The sequence below is a fragment of the Emys orbicularis genome, chromosome 14 (genome assembly GCF_028017835.1).
Source record: "Emys orbicularis isolate rEmyOrb1 chromosome 14, rEmyOrb1.hap1, whole genome shotgun sequence".
Taxonomy (NCBI): Eukaryota; Metazoa; Chordata; order Testudines; family Emydidae; genus Emys; species Emys orbicularis.
This window is the reverse complement of record NC_088696.1, coordinates 20,991,578-21,005,790: the sequence shown is the minus strand read 5'-3', so window position 1 is coordinate 21,005,790 and position 14,213 is coordinate 20,991,578. Positions and strand designations below refer to the sequence as shown.

The 14,213-nt window shown below is 41.7% G+C and overlaps 1 protein-coding gene across 1 annotated transcript in view; it reads left to right on the top strand.

The window, feature by feature from the left end:
* Positions 1–3,562: 3,562 nt before the first annotated feature.
* Positions 3,563–14,213, top strand: part of TDRD12 (tudor domain containing 12) — a 136,657-nt gene continuing 126,006 nt past the window's right edge. Inside the window, exons 1-4 of the mRNA XM_065416815.1 lie at positions 3,563–3,592; positions 7,794–7,946; positions 8,978–9,114; positions 12,959–13,078. Of these exons, the coding sequence (XP_065272887.1) occupies positions 3,563–3,592; positions 7,794–7,946; positions 8,978–9,114; positions 12,959–13,078 (440 nt within the window). The remainder of the gene's footprint in view (positions 3,593–7,793; positions 7,947–8,977; positions 9,115–12,958; positions 13,079–14,213) is intronic.

The following is a 14,213-nucleotide window of genomic DNA, read 5'->3' as shown; positions in this document are numbered from 1 at the left end:
TCTATACAAGACCCTGCTGAATCGATCCCTGCAGAAGCAGGAATAATTGGGGGAGGGGGCAAATGCAAGGAGGGGCCATTTTTGTGTCCGGTTCCTTTAGCATAGCAAGATTGTGGCAGCCGTTTGGAGCGTTAGACCAAGTCCCAAGGAACAAGTAACATTATCCTACAGCTTCCTCGCGTCCTTCCCCTTCCCCTCATCGCCCCCTCTCCCGCCTTCTCCAACAGCGCCCTGGACCGTCCCCCCTCCCGAGCTGCCAGGGAAAATACAGTTGGAATCCTGCGCGTGCATAGCACACCTAAGCAGAGACAGTTTGGCGCCATTACAGTACGGGGGAGGGGGGGAACAGGGCTGGGGTGGATGCTGTGCAGGCGCTTCAGACTGGCGTATCCGCGTGAGGTAGGGAGCTCAGGGCTCTTCATACGGTCGGCATAACGGAGTTAGCGTGTGCTCGTGTAGCTCTCTCGCTGCGCAAGCGCGGGGCCAGGAACAGGGCGGGAGGAAGAGCCTTATCAGTGTCGCTTCACCATGCGCAGGCGCAATAGAGATGCGCATGGTTGGAGTTGCGCGGGCGCCGAAGGGAGGACTGCCCTCGGTGGTTAGCGCCTCTAGCCGTTCAGGCTGTGTAGGTGGCAAGGCTAAGCATGGGAAGAGGCTCTTCTAGAAACTTCTGAGAGAAGTGTGAGGGCGGCTGTTAGTAGTAGGCGCTCCGCCAACGGGGACCTTCGTGGAGTGGGGATTGTGACTGAGGGTGAGGGCTGTTAAGTGGGTGAGAGCTGGTGGTGGGGGAAAGGATGCGGCTTCCCTCTGAGAAAACTCAAAAGAGCAATAGAGAAATAAAACCGGGAGATTATGAAGGGGGGGAATAGATTTCTTAATTTTCTTAAAGTAATTTTTTTCTATCCCCAGTGGGTTGTTAACACTAGAGCCCCCTTTATTTTCTTCTCCTTTCTCCAGGGATCTGCGTTAACCCTGACAGAAGGGGGAGGAGAGTTGTGTGTTTTTTCTTATACACGTGAGTCTCAAGCTAGGGATGTGTGAATGGCGGGTAGGGGCGTGCCCGGTGTATGTCTTTCCCAGTATTGTGTGTGTGTGTGTGTGTGTGGGTGTGGTTCATGGGGAAGTTGCACCATTCCCCCCTCCCCCATGTATATTTTTCATATATTGATGTGAATGTGGGATTTAGACAAACCCTCATGCTCCCAAACATTTTATCCCCAATATCAAGAAGGGGGGTGGGTCCCCTCATCAGTCACACACATTTTAGCCATAACATTGATGAAGGGGGTAGGAAGCCCCACATATTCCTTCTGTGTTTTACTTCTGATATGGAGGGGTGTATATGTGTGTGTGTGGTGTATTTTTCCTTTTTTTTTTAGTGCTCTTGCACATTTATTGCTAAGTTGAGAGATGATAGGAAGTCACTTCCTCCCTAACATATGATCCCCCAAACTAGAGTGTGTATGATGGGAGCATTAGGCTGAAAGAGAGTTGTCACATTTCTTGTGATGAGATGGCATCACTTTGTAATTGTTGAAATATGCCCTTTCTGTCTAGATTTCTGATTCAGGCTCTTTATTAAATTCAGCTTTTTGTTTTCTTTATCAGCTTTTTTTCTTTTGGCCTCATTTTCACTCTGAAATGTCAACTTTCAGCCCTCCATCCTCCTCTGCTTCCCCATGATTGGGCTCCCTTTAAAATATTTATAGGATTTTGTCAGCTTGATATTTATTTAAAGAGTTGAAAGTTGTTTGCGATATCACATCAGCCCTTACATATTCCCCTGCCACATTTTTTGCTTTTATAATCACATTTTCTTATTTTTAATTTTTTTCTCTCCCTGATTGCTGTATGAAAGGAACACTGAAACAAAAGAGAGAAATGACAGATTACATATAAAAAATAACAAAAGTTACTAGACAAAGGCTGTCAGATGAACAAAAACTAGAAAAAATGTTTTACTGTAATATTTTAATTTATAGTATTCTTAGGTGTTACTTAAGCAGTTTTCAGACACTTGTGATTTTTAAGTTGATGGTATATCTTTAAACATTGTGTGTCTCTGTAGCTGGAGTTAATGCACTTTGTAAATTTTCACTGTACCTTCAAAGATAAAACTCATCTTTCCCTGCCCATTGTTTTATTTTTTTATCAGAGATGTGGAGGAGAGGATCTTTCTTGTTTGTTTGTATCCTTTTTTCATTCTTTTATATCTATGAATCTTCACTAAGGGAGCTTTTTTTTTTTCCTTTGTAAGACTGGAGTGAGCACTGTAGTTCAGTGTGTCAGTCACTGGATCATGTAACTGAGCTCTGACCACTTCACCATTTTGCCCCAAATTTCTGTTTCTAGGAAAGGCTATTAACTGAACTCTTTTGTTATTTCAGAGATCCGTTCATTAAGAGAAAAAGTGAGTAACAAATATATCTTCATAAACACAAATACTAACTCTACTATAATACTTAAATTCCTTGTAAGATTTTTGGAAAATTCAGCGCTAGTAATTTGCGAACTTTACTAGTGCAGATACAGTACACATTTTTGTTTGAATATCTAGCGTGAGCAACTGTTCACTGAAAAAATACAAGTTTTGGGGTGAGGTGGGGTGGAAAATACAGGATGGAAAAATGTGTTTATTTCATTCCTGTGCATAATTTAAACCCCTAATAGGACTTTAAAGTATAAATTAAAACTGAATACAAACAGTTACAGCTTAATTATCTTGTTGTTCACCACATGTAATCTATTTTTTCACCCATTGATCTCAAAATGATTTACAAAGTGGAGGAAACATCACTTTTTACAGATAGGTAACTTGAAAAAAGGATGATGGTGTGATTTCCCCCCAGAGGCACTGAGCATCTACAGCTCCCATTAAGTGAGTGGGAGCAGTGTGTGCTCTGCTCTGCACTTCTGAAAATCAGAATATAAATGACTTGTCCAAGTTTGCAGAGAGACTTTCAAAGCCAAAAGGGATCATTATGACAATCTAGTCTGACTTCCTGCATAATGCAGGCAATAGGAATGCAGTCAGGATTTCACTCCTGGATCCTGTTAAGGTCAAATGGGAATGTGCCATTTACTTCAGTGAGGACAGGATTTCACCCCAGGTAGCTTCTTGCCTAGTCCCATGATTAGTTAACTAATCTGCAACTGCCCTGTGTTTAGGCAGAGTTTTCCTCTTGAGTTTTGATATAGAAGTGTAAGATACGTGATCAAAATAAGTTATGTATTCCAGATATTCCAACTGCACTAAACAGATACTTTATATGAATGTGGTTATGTGTTGGGTAGTTAATCTCGATTAGGCTTCAAATTAAGTCTCATTAAGAAAAAATGGTTTACTTAGTGAAGGCTGTATTTGCAAATATAATAGCTAGATAGATATCTTTAAAATATAGCCAATTAAGTGAGTCTTTTTTAAATCTGTAGGCTCTTTAGATATGGTTAGTATCACTGCAATTTTAGCTTCAACATTTATAAGATTTCTGTAAAATTGATAGCTAAACACTTAGTTATCTTTTACGTCTCATTTCAGCATTGCAGAAGAGGACTTCAATAGATGAAAATGATTGAAGTCTTGATATTGAAGGTATATTGATTTTGTTTTAAAATAAATCTCAGTATTGTAAAGAACTTGTGCGTATATTAGAACACAAGAAACTTTAGGGACAGGAAAAAATATCCAGAATAAAATTGTTCATTCATTTTTTTTTTTTTTTTTTTGGCCAGACCTTATGGGGATATGGTCAAATTGAAATCTAGAAAATTTTAAAAAAGTTAAAAGTAATTTCAGATATTTATCTGCTCCTGAATGTTCTCTGCCAGTTTTTATTTGCAGGGATACTTTAATATTCTTAACTTTTTCTCCCATTTTACTGCATGAAGCCCCATAGAAGCAACATGTGATACTGACCATACACATATATACAAAATAAACAAAATGTAAAAATAGAGAAATACATTTTAGCTATAGTAATTTTGGGTGAAAAACAAAAGTGTGATTTTTTGGGTGTGTGCGCAAATCTGCATTGTCCTTCCACTGCTTCTATGAAAAAGAGACGTTTAAGTTTCAGCAGATCTTGGGGGGAGTGGTGGGTAGAAAGCAGGAAGCTATGGCTCTGTAGTATTATGTTCTCTTTGCCCTGTCCACATGGAAGGCCTGCTGGGGAGACAGCATCATTCCTTGGAAACAAGTGAGGAAGCAACAGTTAAGATAATGCTGACCAAGTAGGTATTATCACTCACTGTCCTCTGTTATGGTGGGACCCTTTTCTACAAAACGGTATAATAACAAGTTTGGGACTGATAGGAGCATGCTTCTGCAGGAACATGGCTACTATGAAGATGGTGGGAAGTGGGAATTATTACGGAGGCGCTGGAATTCCACAGGTTACCTGTGATCTATGCAGATTTCAGAAGATTTGTATGCGTTAATGATTGAATCCACTGCCTGTTCCTCAGGGTGGGAAAAGCCAACCCCTCCTGGTGGAAACTCTAAGAATAGGCACTCATGACATTTCCTGCTCCCTGTGTAAGGGAGGCCCATAATATTATAAACTGATTCTTTATGCATGGTTTAGGGCACTTTCAAAAATTTTACAAAGATTTACCAGCCCACTTTACTCAGTGATTCTCCACCTAGGTTAATATAATTTAGTAAGACTGCTTTAGGTGGGAACTTCTGAATACCAGAAAAATCGAACTATGAATACAGAAAGAAAACAAAGGATAGAAGGAAAAAGTGGACAGAAATTTTGTGGTTCTGACAAAACTGAACATTTCCACTTGAAGAGCTCAGTTCCAATTGCCTGCTCTTTTTGTTCCATCCCCAAAATGTAGTAATTAGGATTCTCCATAAATTATTCTTGAGCCGAGGAGGGAACTAACACAAATTGTGGTTTGATTCAAGGAAGGGCAGGTGTGATGTGTTCTAGGTATACCCTGTATGTAGGAGATTGTTGTCTGTTGTGAAACCATGAAATGTGTCCTTACTCCCAGGACTCAAGGCTAATTTTTTTGTGTTGGGAGATAGTTGCTTCTAAACCCAAAATTGTAGTCTCCAGCTCCAAATCTTTGGTCACTACCTAGACAGTTTTTAACAGAACTCAGTAATATTCTAGTGATGATTAACGTACATCATTTAAAAATAATTAAACTGACAATATAGGATTTTCTTATGCCCAGCATCAATATGATGTACATTTTCTAAATATATTAAATGTACAATAGTGAACTAAAACTAACGTTTCCTTTTATTGTAAATACTCTGTTAAAAATCCATCCTGTGCTCCCTCACTAGACACAACTGTCCTTTTTCTTCACTGTTAGTAGTCCTTTCCTCATCCCTCCCCACGTACATGGTGTTAACTTCCTCCTGCAGTACAGTCAGCAAACCCTGTTCCCATCCTACTTTCTCAACCAGACCATCCCTGGTGTTTACCAAGTATTTCTCTGCTTGATGTCCAACAGATTTCAGTGGGTTTCTTTTATCTTGCTTGTACCCTTCTTGGTGGTAAACGAGAACTTACTGCTGGGCTGGGACCTTTGATCCCTTATTTAGTTGAACCTTTTAACTTAATTAGCCTTCTCTGAAAACAGGCAGAGCATAGGCAACACTTCTGCCTATCTTTGCTCCTAGTGGAAAGATGGATAAAGAAAAGAGAAGCAAGCACAGAAAAAGATGTTCCAGTTATTCTACCATGCTTCAGTCCTGCATAGAAGGGCAGAACAGTTAAGCTTGCTTTTCTAGCTGCAGGAGCAGGATAAATCTTCATGCTCATGAGGGAGTCAAGAAACAGCGTAAAAGGGACTTGACTCATATTTATCATCTGGCCCTGTGTCTATTAGAATTGTCTCTGCATGATCATGCAGAAAGAAAGCTTATGTTTTATAAATGCAGAAAACAGGCTTAAATTCTGATTTCCCAGGCCATAGAACATTCTAAAAATAATTCCTAGCCAATATCTTTTAGAATACATCGCGTCTTGATTTTAAAATTGTCAGTGATGGAGAATCCACTGTGACCTTTGATAATTTGTTCCAAAGGTTAATTACTCTCACTGTTAAAAATTTACACCGTATTTCCTGTCTGAGTTTGTCTAGCTTCAACTTCCGGTCATTAGATTGTTACATCTTTCTTTCCTAGAGTAAAGAGCCAATTATTAAATATTTGTTCCCCATATAGCAATTTATAGATTGTAATCAGTCACCCCTTCACCTTGTCTTCATTAAGGTAAACGGACTCAAGGAGCTCAATCTGTCACTATAAAGCAGATTTTCTAATCTTGTAATCATTCTTGTGACTCGTCTCTAAACTCGCTCTAATTTTTCAACATCCATCTTGAATTGTGGGCACCAGTACTCCAGTACCAGTATTCCAGCCGCGGTGGCACGAGTACTAAATATAGAGGTAAAATAACATCTCTACTCCTGCTTGAGATTTCCTCTGTTTATGCATGCTGGGATCACATTAGTCTTCTTGGCCATAGTGTTGCACTGGGAGTTCACATTCAGCTGATTAACCATCACAACACCTAAATCTTTTGAGGAATCTTATAAAGCACTCCTGTAAACTGCTCACTCCATAAGAGATGCCACATAATGGTAAGATAAAGGTAATTTTATGAGGAAACATGCTGAGTGAATCCTTTGGTCCTGTATCCCCGTATTTTCCGACCACTATAAAATAGACATACTTCTGATCCCATGGGATTTGACAGGAATGTGTTACAAAATATGGTGTGTCAGTAACCTTTCTTGACCCCCAATTTTTGTGTATCTGTGTACAGTTTAAACAGTCCAATAATCTTCCTGGGATTTTTTTTTTTTTTACTCACTGCTCAAAGTGTCTTATTTTGAAGACGTTGGATGTGAAAGCAGTAGGCAGAGGAAAAAATATTTCTTAGGTTTACATGATTGAACTCTCCATATTCAACCGTCTTGGCTTCCTTCAGAGAAATTATTTTTGGTAAACATATGCCACAGAGAACCACAGAGAAGGAATGGATTATTTTAATTAAAAGTCTGTTACAGATCTTGGGTTAAATATGTTAAGGAAACATGAAGTTGAGTGTATAACAGCTTTGGAAGTTACCAGCATTTCTTAAGCTATTGAGTTCATCCAAAACTGTGGAAAATTATGGGTTAAAAAAATTGGGGAAGCCAACTTGCCTTGGAGGTGGACTTTGGAAAAACCGGAACGTCAGTGCTTAGGCCCAAAGCACTGTGGAGAGGTGAAAACATGATCCAAAGAAGCTGTGCTCCAGATCCCCAAGACCAGTGTGTGGATGAAAGACCGGGTATCTTCAATATGCTTCTGGATTGGAGGCCCTAGAATGAGCCTTTTTAAAGACAGGCAAAGTTGGTCCTGGCAACACAGCTGGTGAACTGGACTTTGTTATGCTAAGAGTATAGTATGTAATACTTTAAATGTGTAAATGCTGTTGTTTGAAATGTTAAACAGATTATCCTAATTATTTTTTTACAGAAGCCCTTCCATTCACCTTTAATGACAAAGTGTAAATGTCAGAAGATTTCTTACTTTTTTAAGCCACTAGAAGCTCTGACTTTTTAAAAACTTTTTTCATGTTACAGTGCCAGTTATGTGGTTTGAACATTAGAGAGCATTTTGTCATTGAAAGTTTGTGTATGTATGTTGCTAAGATGTTCTTGGAAATATGTGGCTTTTAGGTTGTTTTGTTTTGTTTTGTTTTAAATCTCAGCACCTGATATTGCTCATTGTTCTTGTCATCTTTTTTTGTGGTTTTAATTATGCTTCACCTTTTGATTAGATTGAAGACCCAGGGTGCTTTTGGGTCATTGTAAAAGGATGCAGGACTTTTGTAGACAGTGAAATGGAATATAAAAAACTGCATGCTGAAATGAATCAGTTCTATAACAGAGATGTGGAGGAAGTAAAGCCATTAACATTAGAAGAAGGGCAGGTAACATTTTCAGTCATTTTGCTACATAAAGATTGTGAGGGAAGTAGAAAATTCTGGTATTTTATTGGGTTGTTAGAGGTTCATATATTTGTTAGAATCATAGCTTATAAGTATTTTTTATCCTGAAAGTATTTCCATTGCAGTACATTAAAATGTAACTACGTATCTTTTTCTTGGGCTTTTGAGAAAAGTGTGTGGTGTGGGTTTAGAGGTATTTTGGATGTTTGGGAAGTCCTTTTTAATATTTTGTTGTGTAATTTAAGTTAGAGGATGAGCACATATACAGTAAAAGCTTTATCTGGCATGTTGGCAGAATGGGGGGTGCCAGTAAGTCAAAAATTCCGGTTAACTAAGAGGGAGGGAGTTGGGGCATGGGACTGGTTTCAGAGTACCGGATCTGGGTAGCGCTCACCTCGGGAGGCTCCTCGCAAGCAGTGACATGTCCATGATGCTCCTAGGCGGAAGCGCGGCCAGGCGGCTCTGCGCACTGCTTCCGCCTGCAGGCGCTGCCCCCGCAGCTCCCATTGGCTGGTGACTGCAGCCAATGGGAGCTGCAGAGCCAGTACTCGGGGCGGGAGCAGCGCACGGAGCCCCTGTGCCTGTTCCTCCGTTTAGGAGCAGAAGGGACATGTTGCCGCTTGCGGGGAGCTGCCCAAGGTGAGCACCTCCCAGATCCGGCACCACGAGCCCCCTCCGACATCCCAACTCCCTGCCCCGAGCTCCCTCTCGCACCCAAACTTCCTCCCAGAGCATCCCCTCCTGAAATGCTAGGTTTTAGAGCTTTTCGGTTGGCAAAGTGCCAGATAATACAGCTTTTACTGTACATATTTTATACATTTGTAGAAATAATATATAATCACATAAGCTGCAAAATACTTTTTTTGAGGACATCACTGGAAATAAAACTGTATTTTTTTCCCAATTTATAAATGACTTCGTGCTGTAGCTATTTCTGTATTCAATAAGTGAATATATAACTTGTACAAATCTAGGTCCATGTACAGAAATATAAGTATCTTTTATTTCCCCAGGTTTGTGTGGTTTTTTGTCAGGAACTGAAATGCTGGTGTAGAGCAGTTGTTAAGTCAATCCTGTTCTGTGCTGATCATTACCTGGCAGAGTGTTTCCTTGTGGATTACGCCAAGTATACTCCTGTTAAAACAAAAGAGTATGTATTATTGTGATTTACGAAGTTATTGCTGAAGGCTTTTTTTTCAAATTAAAGCACTTGAATATTTTTAATCTTGATTTATATTGACTAAAACTAGAGAGCCATGGTAGTTTAAATTGTGAAGACTGTGGGTCAGGTCCTGCAGACACTACTAGGCATATAGTGGGATCATTCTTAGTATTAAGCACTACCTGACATTATTTGCAGTATCAAGTGCTACCTTTGTCACTACAGAGGCTAGATACCTCTAGGGCAGCGTTTGTCAAACTGGGGTCTGTGAGGGTACTCCAAGGGGTCCGCCGGCCCCACTGATCAATTTCTCCCCCTCCCCCCCAGTGCCTCCTGCATGCCAGGGAACAGCTGTTTATCGGCGTGCAAGAGGCTCTGGGAGGGAGGAGTAGGAGTGGGGATGGGGCACGCTCTGGGGAGGGGGTGGAATCATGTCTGGGGCTGCCAGCCCTCCCAGTGCCTCCTGCACACCGCGGAACAGTTCGGAGGGAGGGGGAGGAGTGGGGACGGGGCGTGCTTGGGGGCGGAAAGAGGTGGGGCCTTGGGGGAAGGGGTGGAGTGGGGCGGGGCCTGGGCCTGAGCGGGGGAGTTTGGGGATCCATGAAAAAATGTAAATCAAAATGGGGGTCCTTGGGTTGCTAAAGTTTGAGAACTGCTGCTCTAGGGATATGTCTACACACTCCTTACGGCACTGTGTTGAGTACATACTCTGCATGACCCTGGAGCATAGGTATAAATAGCAGTGTAGATGGTGAGGCACTGCTGAGGTGAGTAAAGACATGTTTTAACCCTTAGGATATGTATCCTACAGGGCTCTCTACACACTCAAACAGTGCCTCCCCCGTCTACATTACTATTTTTAGCAGGGTAGCGTCCCACTGAAAGTCTTTTCCTTCCACAGGGAGCTACCAGAGCCTTTCTCTGCCACTGGGAAAGACTGGCAGCAGGCTGGAGCCTTTCCCCACTGCCCCTTTCACCTGGCCAGAGCCCTTCCTCATGCAGTGAAAGACTTGGGCAGTCAGGAAAGGCTCCACCAGCAGCTCCCAGCCCCTCCCATGCCCTCAGGCTAGAGCCTTTCCTCATTGCAGTGAAATGCAAGGGAGTTGCCAGAGCCTTTTCCATTGCTTTCTCCCATCAGAGCCTTTCACTGATGTACACACGCTAGACACTGCAGTGTGGATGCAGCTTGCTTTTCATTGCAGTGTGTGGCGACGCATATCCTATGCGCTGCCAGTGATGTGGCGTGTAGACATAGCCTAAAAAATGCACCAGTATTCACAAAAAGAACCTTCTTTGGTGCAGAAGGGATCAAACTGGGCCCAAAAGCCTCCAAATACCAAGGAAGCGAGCAACATCTCTGCAGCATGCTCCCTTTGGCCTCAGAAACTGGAGGAAGTATTAAAACTGTGGGTTTTTTTGGTGAGGGGGAGGGCTGTTCAATGTCTTTGGATTGGTTGGGTGGAGGTGGAACTAGGGTACAGCTACTTTCCTTAAATCTGTTCTGTGCTTATGGCTGGTGGAGCTAGCAGTAACTGGCTTCCACATATTCAACTTTCTATTGGAGAGAAAAATAAAACAAGATTGCCCAGTTAGCCAATGGCAATGTGTCTCCTAGAAAGGATGCATAAAATCAATGTTTAAAAAAAAAAGATTTTTAAAATTTAAATTATAAATCAGGTTTATTTTTAAAAAACTTATTTAAAACTAAATTTGAAATTGACAACCTATATGAAGGTGTAAACTTACCATAACCTATTACAATAATTTAAATAATAAAAATAATATTAAGCACTACATATTTACTGCCAAGTTTTAAGGAAAGTCAACTGAGATGGTAGAAGTCACTGACTAAGCCCCTGGAAATGGGGTTTGCTAAGTGTTAAACCAGCTTTTGACAGCAGATACTTATGCAGGTGCAGAGAGAATATTTTCTTAATTTCAGTTTGTTCAATTAGTTCAGTTCAATGACTTGTTCATTCCTCTAGGACAGGGGTGGGCACACTATGGCCCATGGGCCGCATCCGGCCCGTCAGACGTTTTAATCCGGCCTTCGAGCTCCCACCGGGGAGCGGAGTCTGGGGCTTGCCCTGCTCCAGCCAGGGAGCGGGGTCGGGGACTTGCCCCGCTTTGCTCGTGCCATGGCTCCGCACGGCTCCTGGAAGCAGTGGCATGTCCCCCCTCCAGGACCTACGTGTAGAGGCAGCCAGGGGGCTCCGAACCCTGCCCCCACCACAAGCGCCACCCCCTCAACTCCCATTGTCCGGGAATCTGCCTGCAGACAGGGCAGTGTGCAGTTGCCTGGCTGTGCCTCTGCGTAGGAGCCGGAGGGGGAACATGCTGTTTCCAGGAGCTGCAGAGGGTGGCACCTGTGGATGGGGCAGCGCGCAGAGCTGCCTGGCCACGCCTTCACGTAGGAGCCATCGCGGGGACATGCCACTGCTTCCGGGAGCTGCTTGAGATAAGTGCCGCCCAGAGCCTGCACCCCTGAGTCCCATCTCCTGCGCCCCAGCCCTGATCCCCCTGCCCTTCGAACCCCTCGGTCCCAGCCCAGAGCACCCTCCTGCACCCCAAACCCCTCATCCCCAGCTGGACCCCTCAACCCCCTACCCCAGCCTGGAGCTCCCCCCGCACCCTGAACTCCTATTTTCTGGCCCCACCCCAGAGCCCTAACCCTCAGCCGGAGCCCTCACCCCCCTCCCGCACCCCAGCGCCAATTTCGTGAGCATTCATGGCCCGCCATACAATTTCCATACCCTTTTTGCCCTCAGGCCAAAAAGTTTGCCCACCCCTGCTATAGGAGCATGTTGGGTAGACTTAAATCAAAGCAACTGAAATCACTGATTTTAATCATGATTTAAATTTAAAAAAGCAGGAAAGATTGATTTAAATCATCAGTCTAAACCGGAGATGTGCAAACTACGGCCCCCCGATGGGTCGGGGGTTCTGAGGGGGGCAGTCGGGGCGGGAAGTGGGAGGGGGCAGATGGGGGCGGGGGCAAGGCTGTTTGGGGAGGCACAGCCTTCCCTACCCGGCCCTCCATCCAGTTTTGCAACCCCAGTGTGGCCCTCAGGTCAAAAAGTTTGCCCACCCCGATCTAAACCATGTTTTGCATTTGGACTTTTTAGTTATTTCCTAAAGAAAAACTGAGTCTCATTGCTTGGTAACCATTAAAACATATTGATTTGCAACTAAATAATAGCCTTTATACTAAATTTGGTGCTCCTTTTTCCTAACTAGATGGTTACGCTACATGTATACAAATTTATTTGAGCAATTATATAGCTTAACTTACATGTATTCAGATTCTTAATTTTTATTTCATATTGTTAGAAAATGGTGAATGGTGCATTTCCTATTTACTAGATAATTTTTTTATTTGTGATGTGTGTTAAGCTCTATTTGGAAGGAAATTCAGTTAAAAGGCACAAAAACATTTAATTTTTTTTAATGAATAAAACTACCATAAATGTGCTGGATACAGAAGGAAAAATACTTACCAAAACATATTTTGCAATTAAATTTAACTTATTTATTAATCAAAGGACCTCTTATTTGTAGGTTTGTAAACTGAACTGATTATTTTTGGTCACTATGTCCCTTCAAGATTTTAGAACTAAGATCTTATCCTCTCACACACAGTTATTATTCTTAGACTGGAAGAAGAAAACAAGCTTTCCTGCTTTTTCAACTGCCAATTGGTTTCTTAACACTGTGTTGCCAACTGCAGTGGGGAGGGATATGGGAGCGCTGGTGTGCCCTAGAATGTAGTGAATAGAGATTCGTATCAGGTTGCTACATCTAATTATGTTTAAAACTTTTTTTCACCGTTAAGCCTTCGGGTTGCAGTGGAAGCATTTATGCAACTCCCATATAGAGCGAAAAAGTTTAGACTGTACTGCACAAAGCCAGTCACGTTGCGTATAGATTTCTGTGAAGACGCTTCAGAAATAGTGTAAGTATGGCTTGAGAGAAATATAGTGTACTATAAGCAAAATTAGTAATAATACATTTTCTAGTTAAATGCACAGCTTAATTCTGAAAAAAAGAAGAAATTAATTTTTATAATCCACCTTTTGATAGTTTTTTTTCCTCCTTAGTAGGGTCTTCGGGATTGCTATTGGATTTTGGCATTGCTATATATCTGTACCACTCATGCAATGGCTGCTATTTTTTTTGGTTGCAAAGGACTGGATAGGATTCCTTTGTGAGAGAGCTTGTAGTTGAGTAGTAAAAACACTTCAGTTCCTGGTGGCCTTGGGCGTGAACATGTGCCCAAAGCTCTGAATGGCTGAAGTAGCACAGGTTAAGGTCCCTGCTTAGCAAATGATCAACAGCAGGAAACCAACTCAGTATAAAGTACTAACAAAAAGCTGACCCAAGTGGCTTATTTATTTATTTATTTTTTGGTAGTATTCTGTTTGGTTTGGAAGAGGGAATATATGTAACTTAAGTTACATTATGTGTGTATCAGGTGTTATAATGGGCCATCTGTATAGGAAGTGGGAGGTGATAAGGCATTCACGACTTAAATAAGGAGCTGTTAAATGGTGTGCTTTTTTATTTTTTTGGACCCTTAAATATTTTAACAAGGATTCATGTTGCATTAAATTGTGGACTCTGTAGGAGACTTTTGTCATACCTGTTAAACATTATTTCACATGTTTATTTTATTAAAAGTAATTAATGTGCTCTTACCATTTAATTGCCTGTTCTATTTTTTGGAGACTAACTTTCCTTCACTTTCTTTGAGGGTATAGACCAACGTGTTTTGTCTTTTACTAATATACAATCAATGGACCATATTGTGTTCAGCAATTCTAAATCAGTAATGTGCAGTTCCTCTTGATGGCAGAGCTGGAAAACGTAGCTGTGATCAACTAGACTGAACTCATGCACAGTGTAGTAAACTTCTTAAAGTATTCCTATTATATTGTATCTAATCTGTTCTTTGTTTTTTCCAGTGATGGTGCTTCAACTGCCATCCTTGGTAGTATGCTATAATTGATTTAGCTGTTAAAATATTTTTCATAATTTCTATCAAGTGTACTATCATATAAAATAGCGATGTGTGAAAAATCACCTGTTTT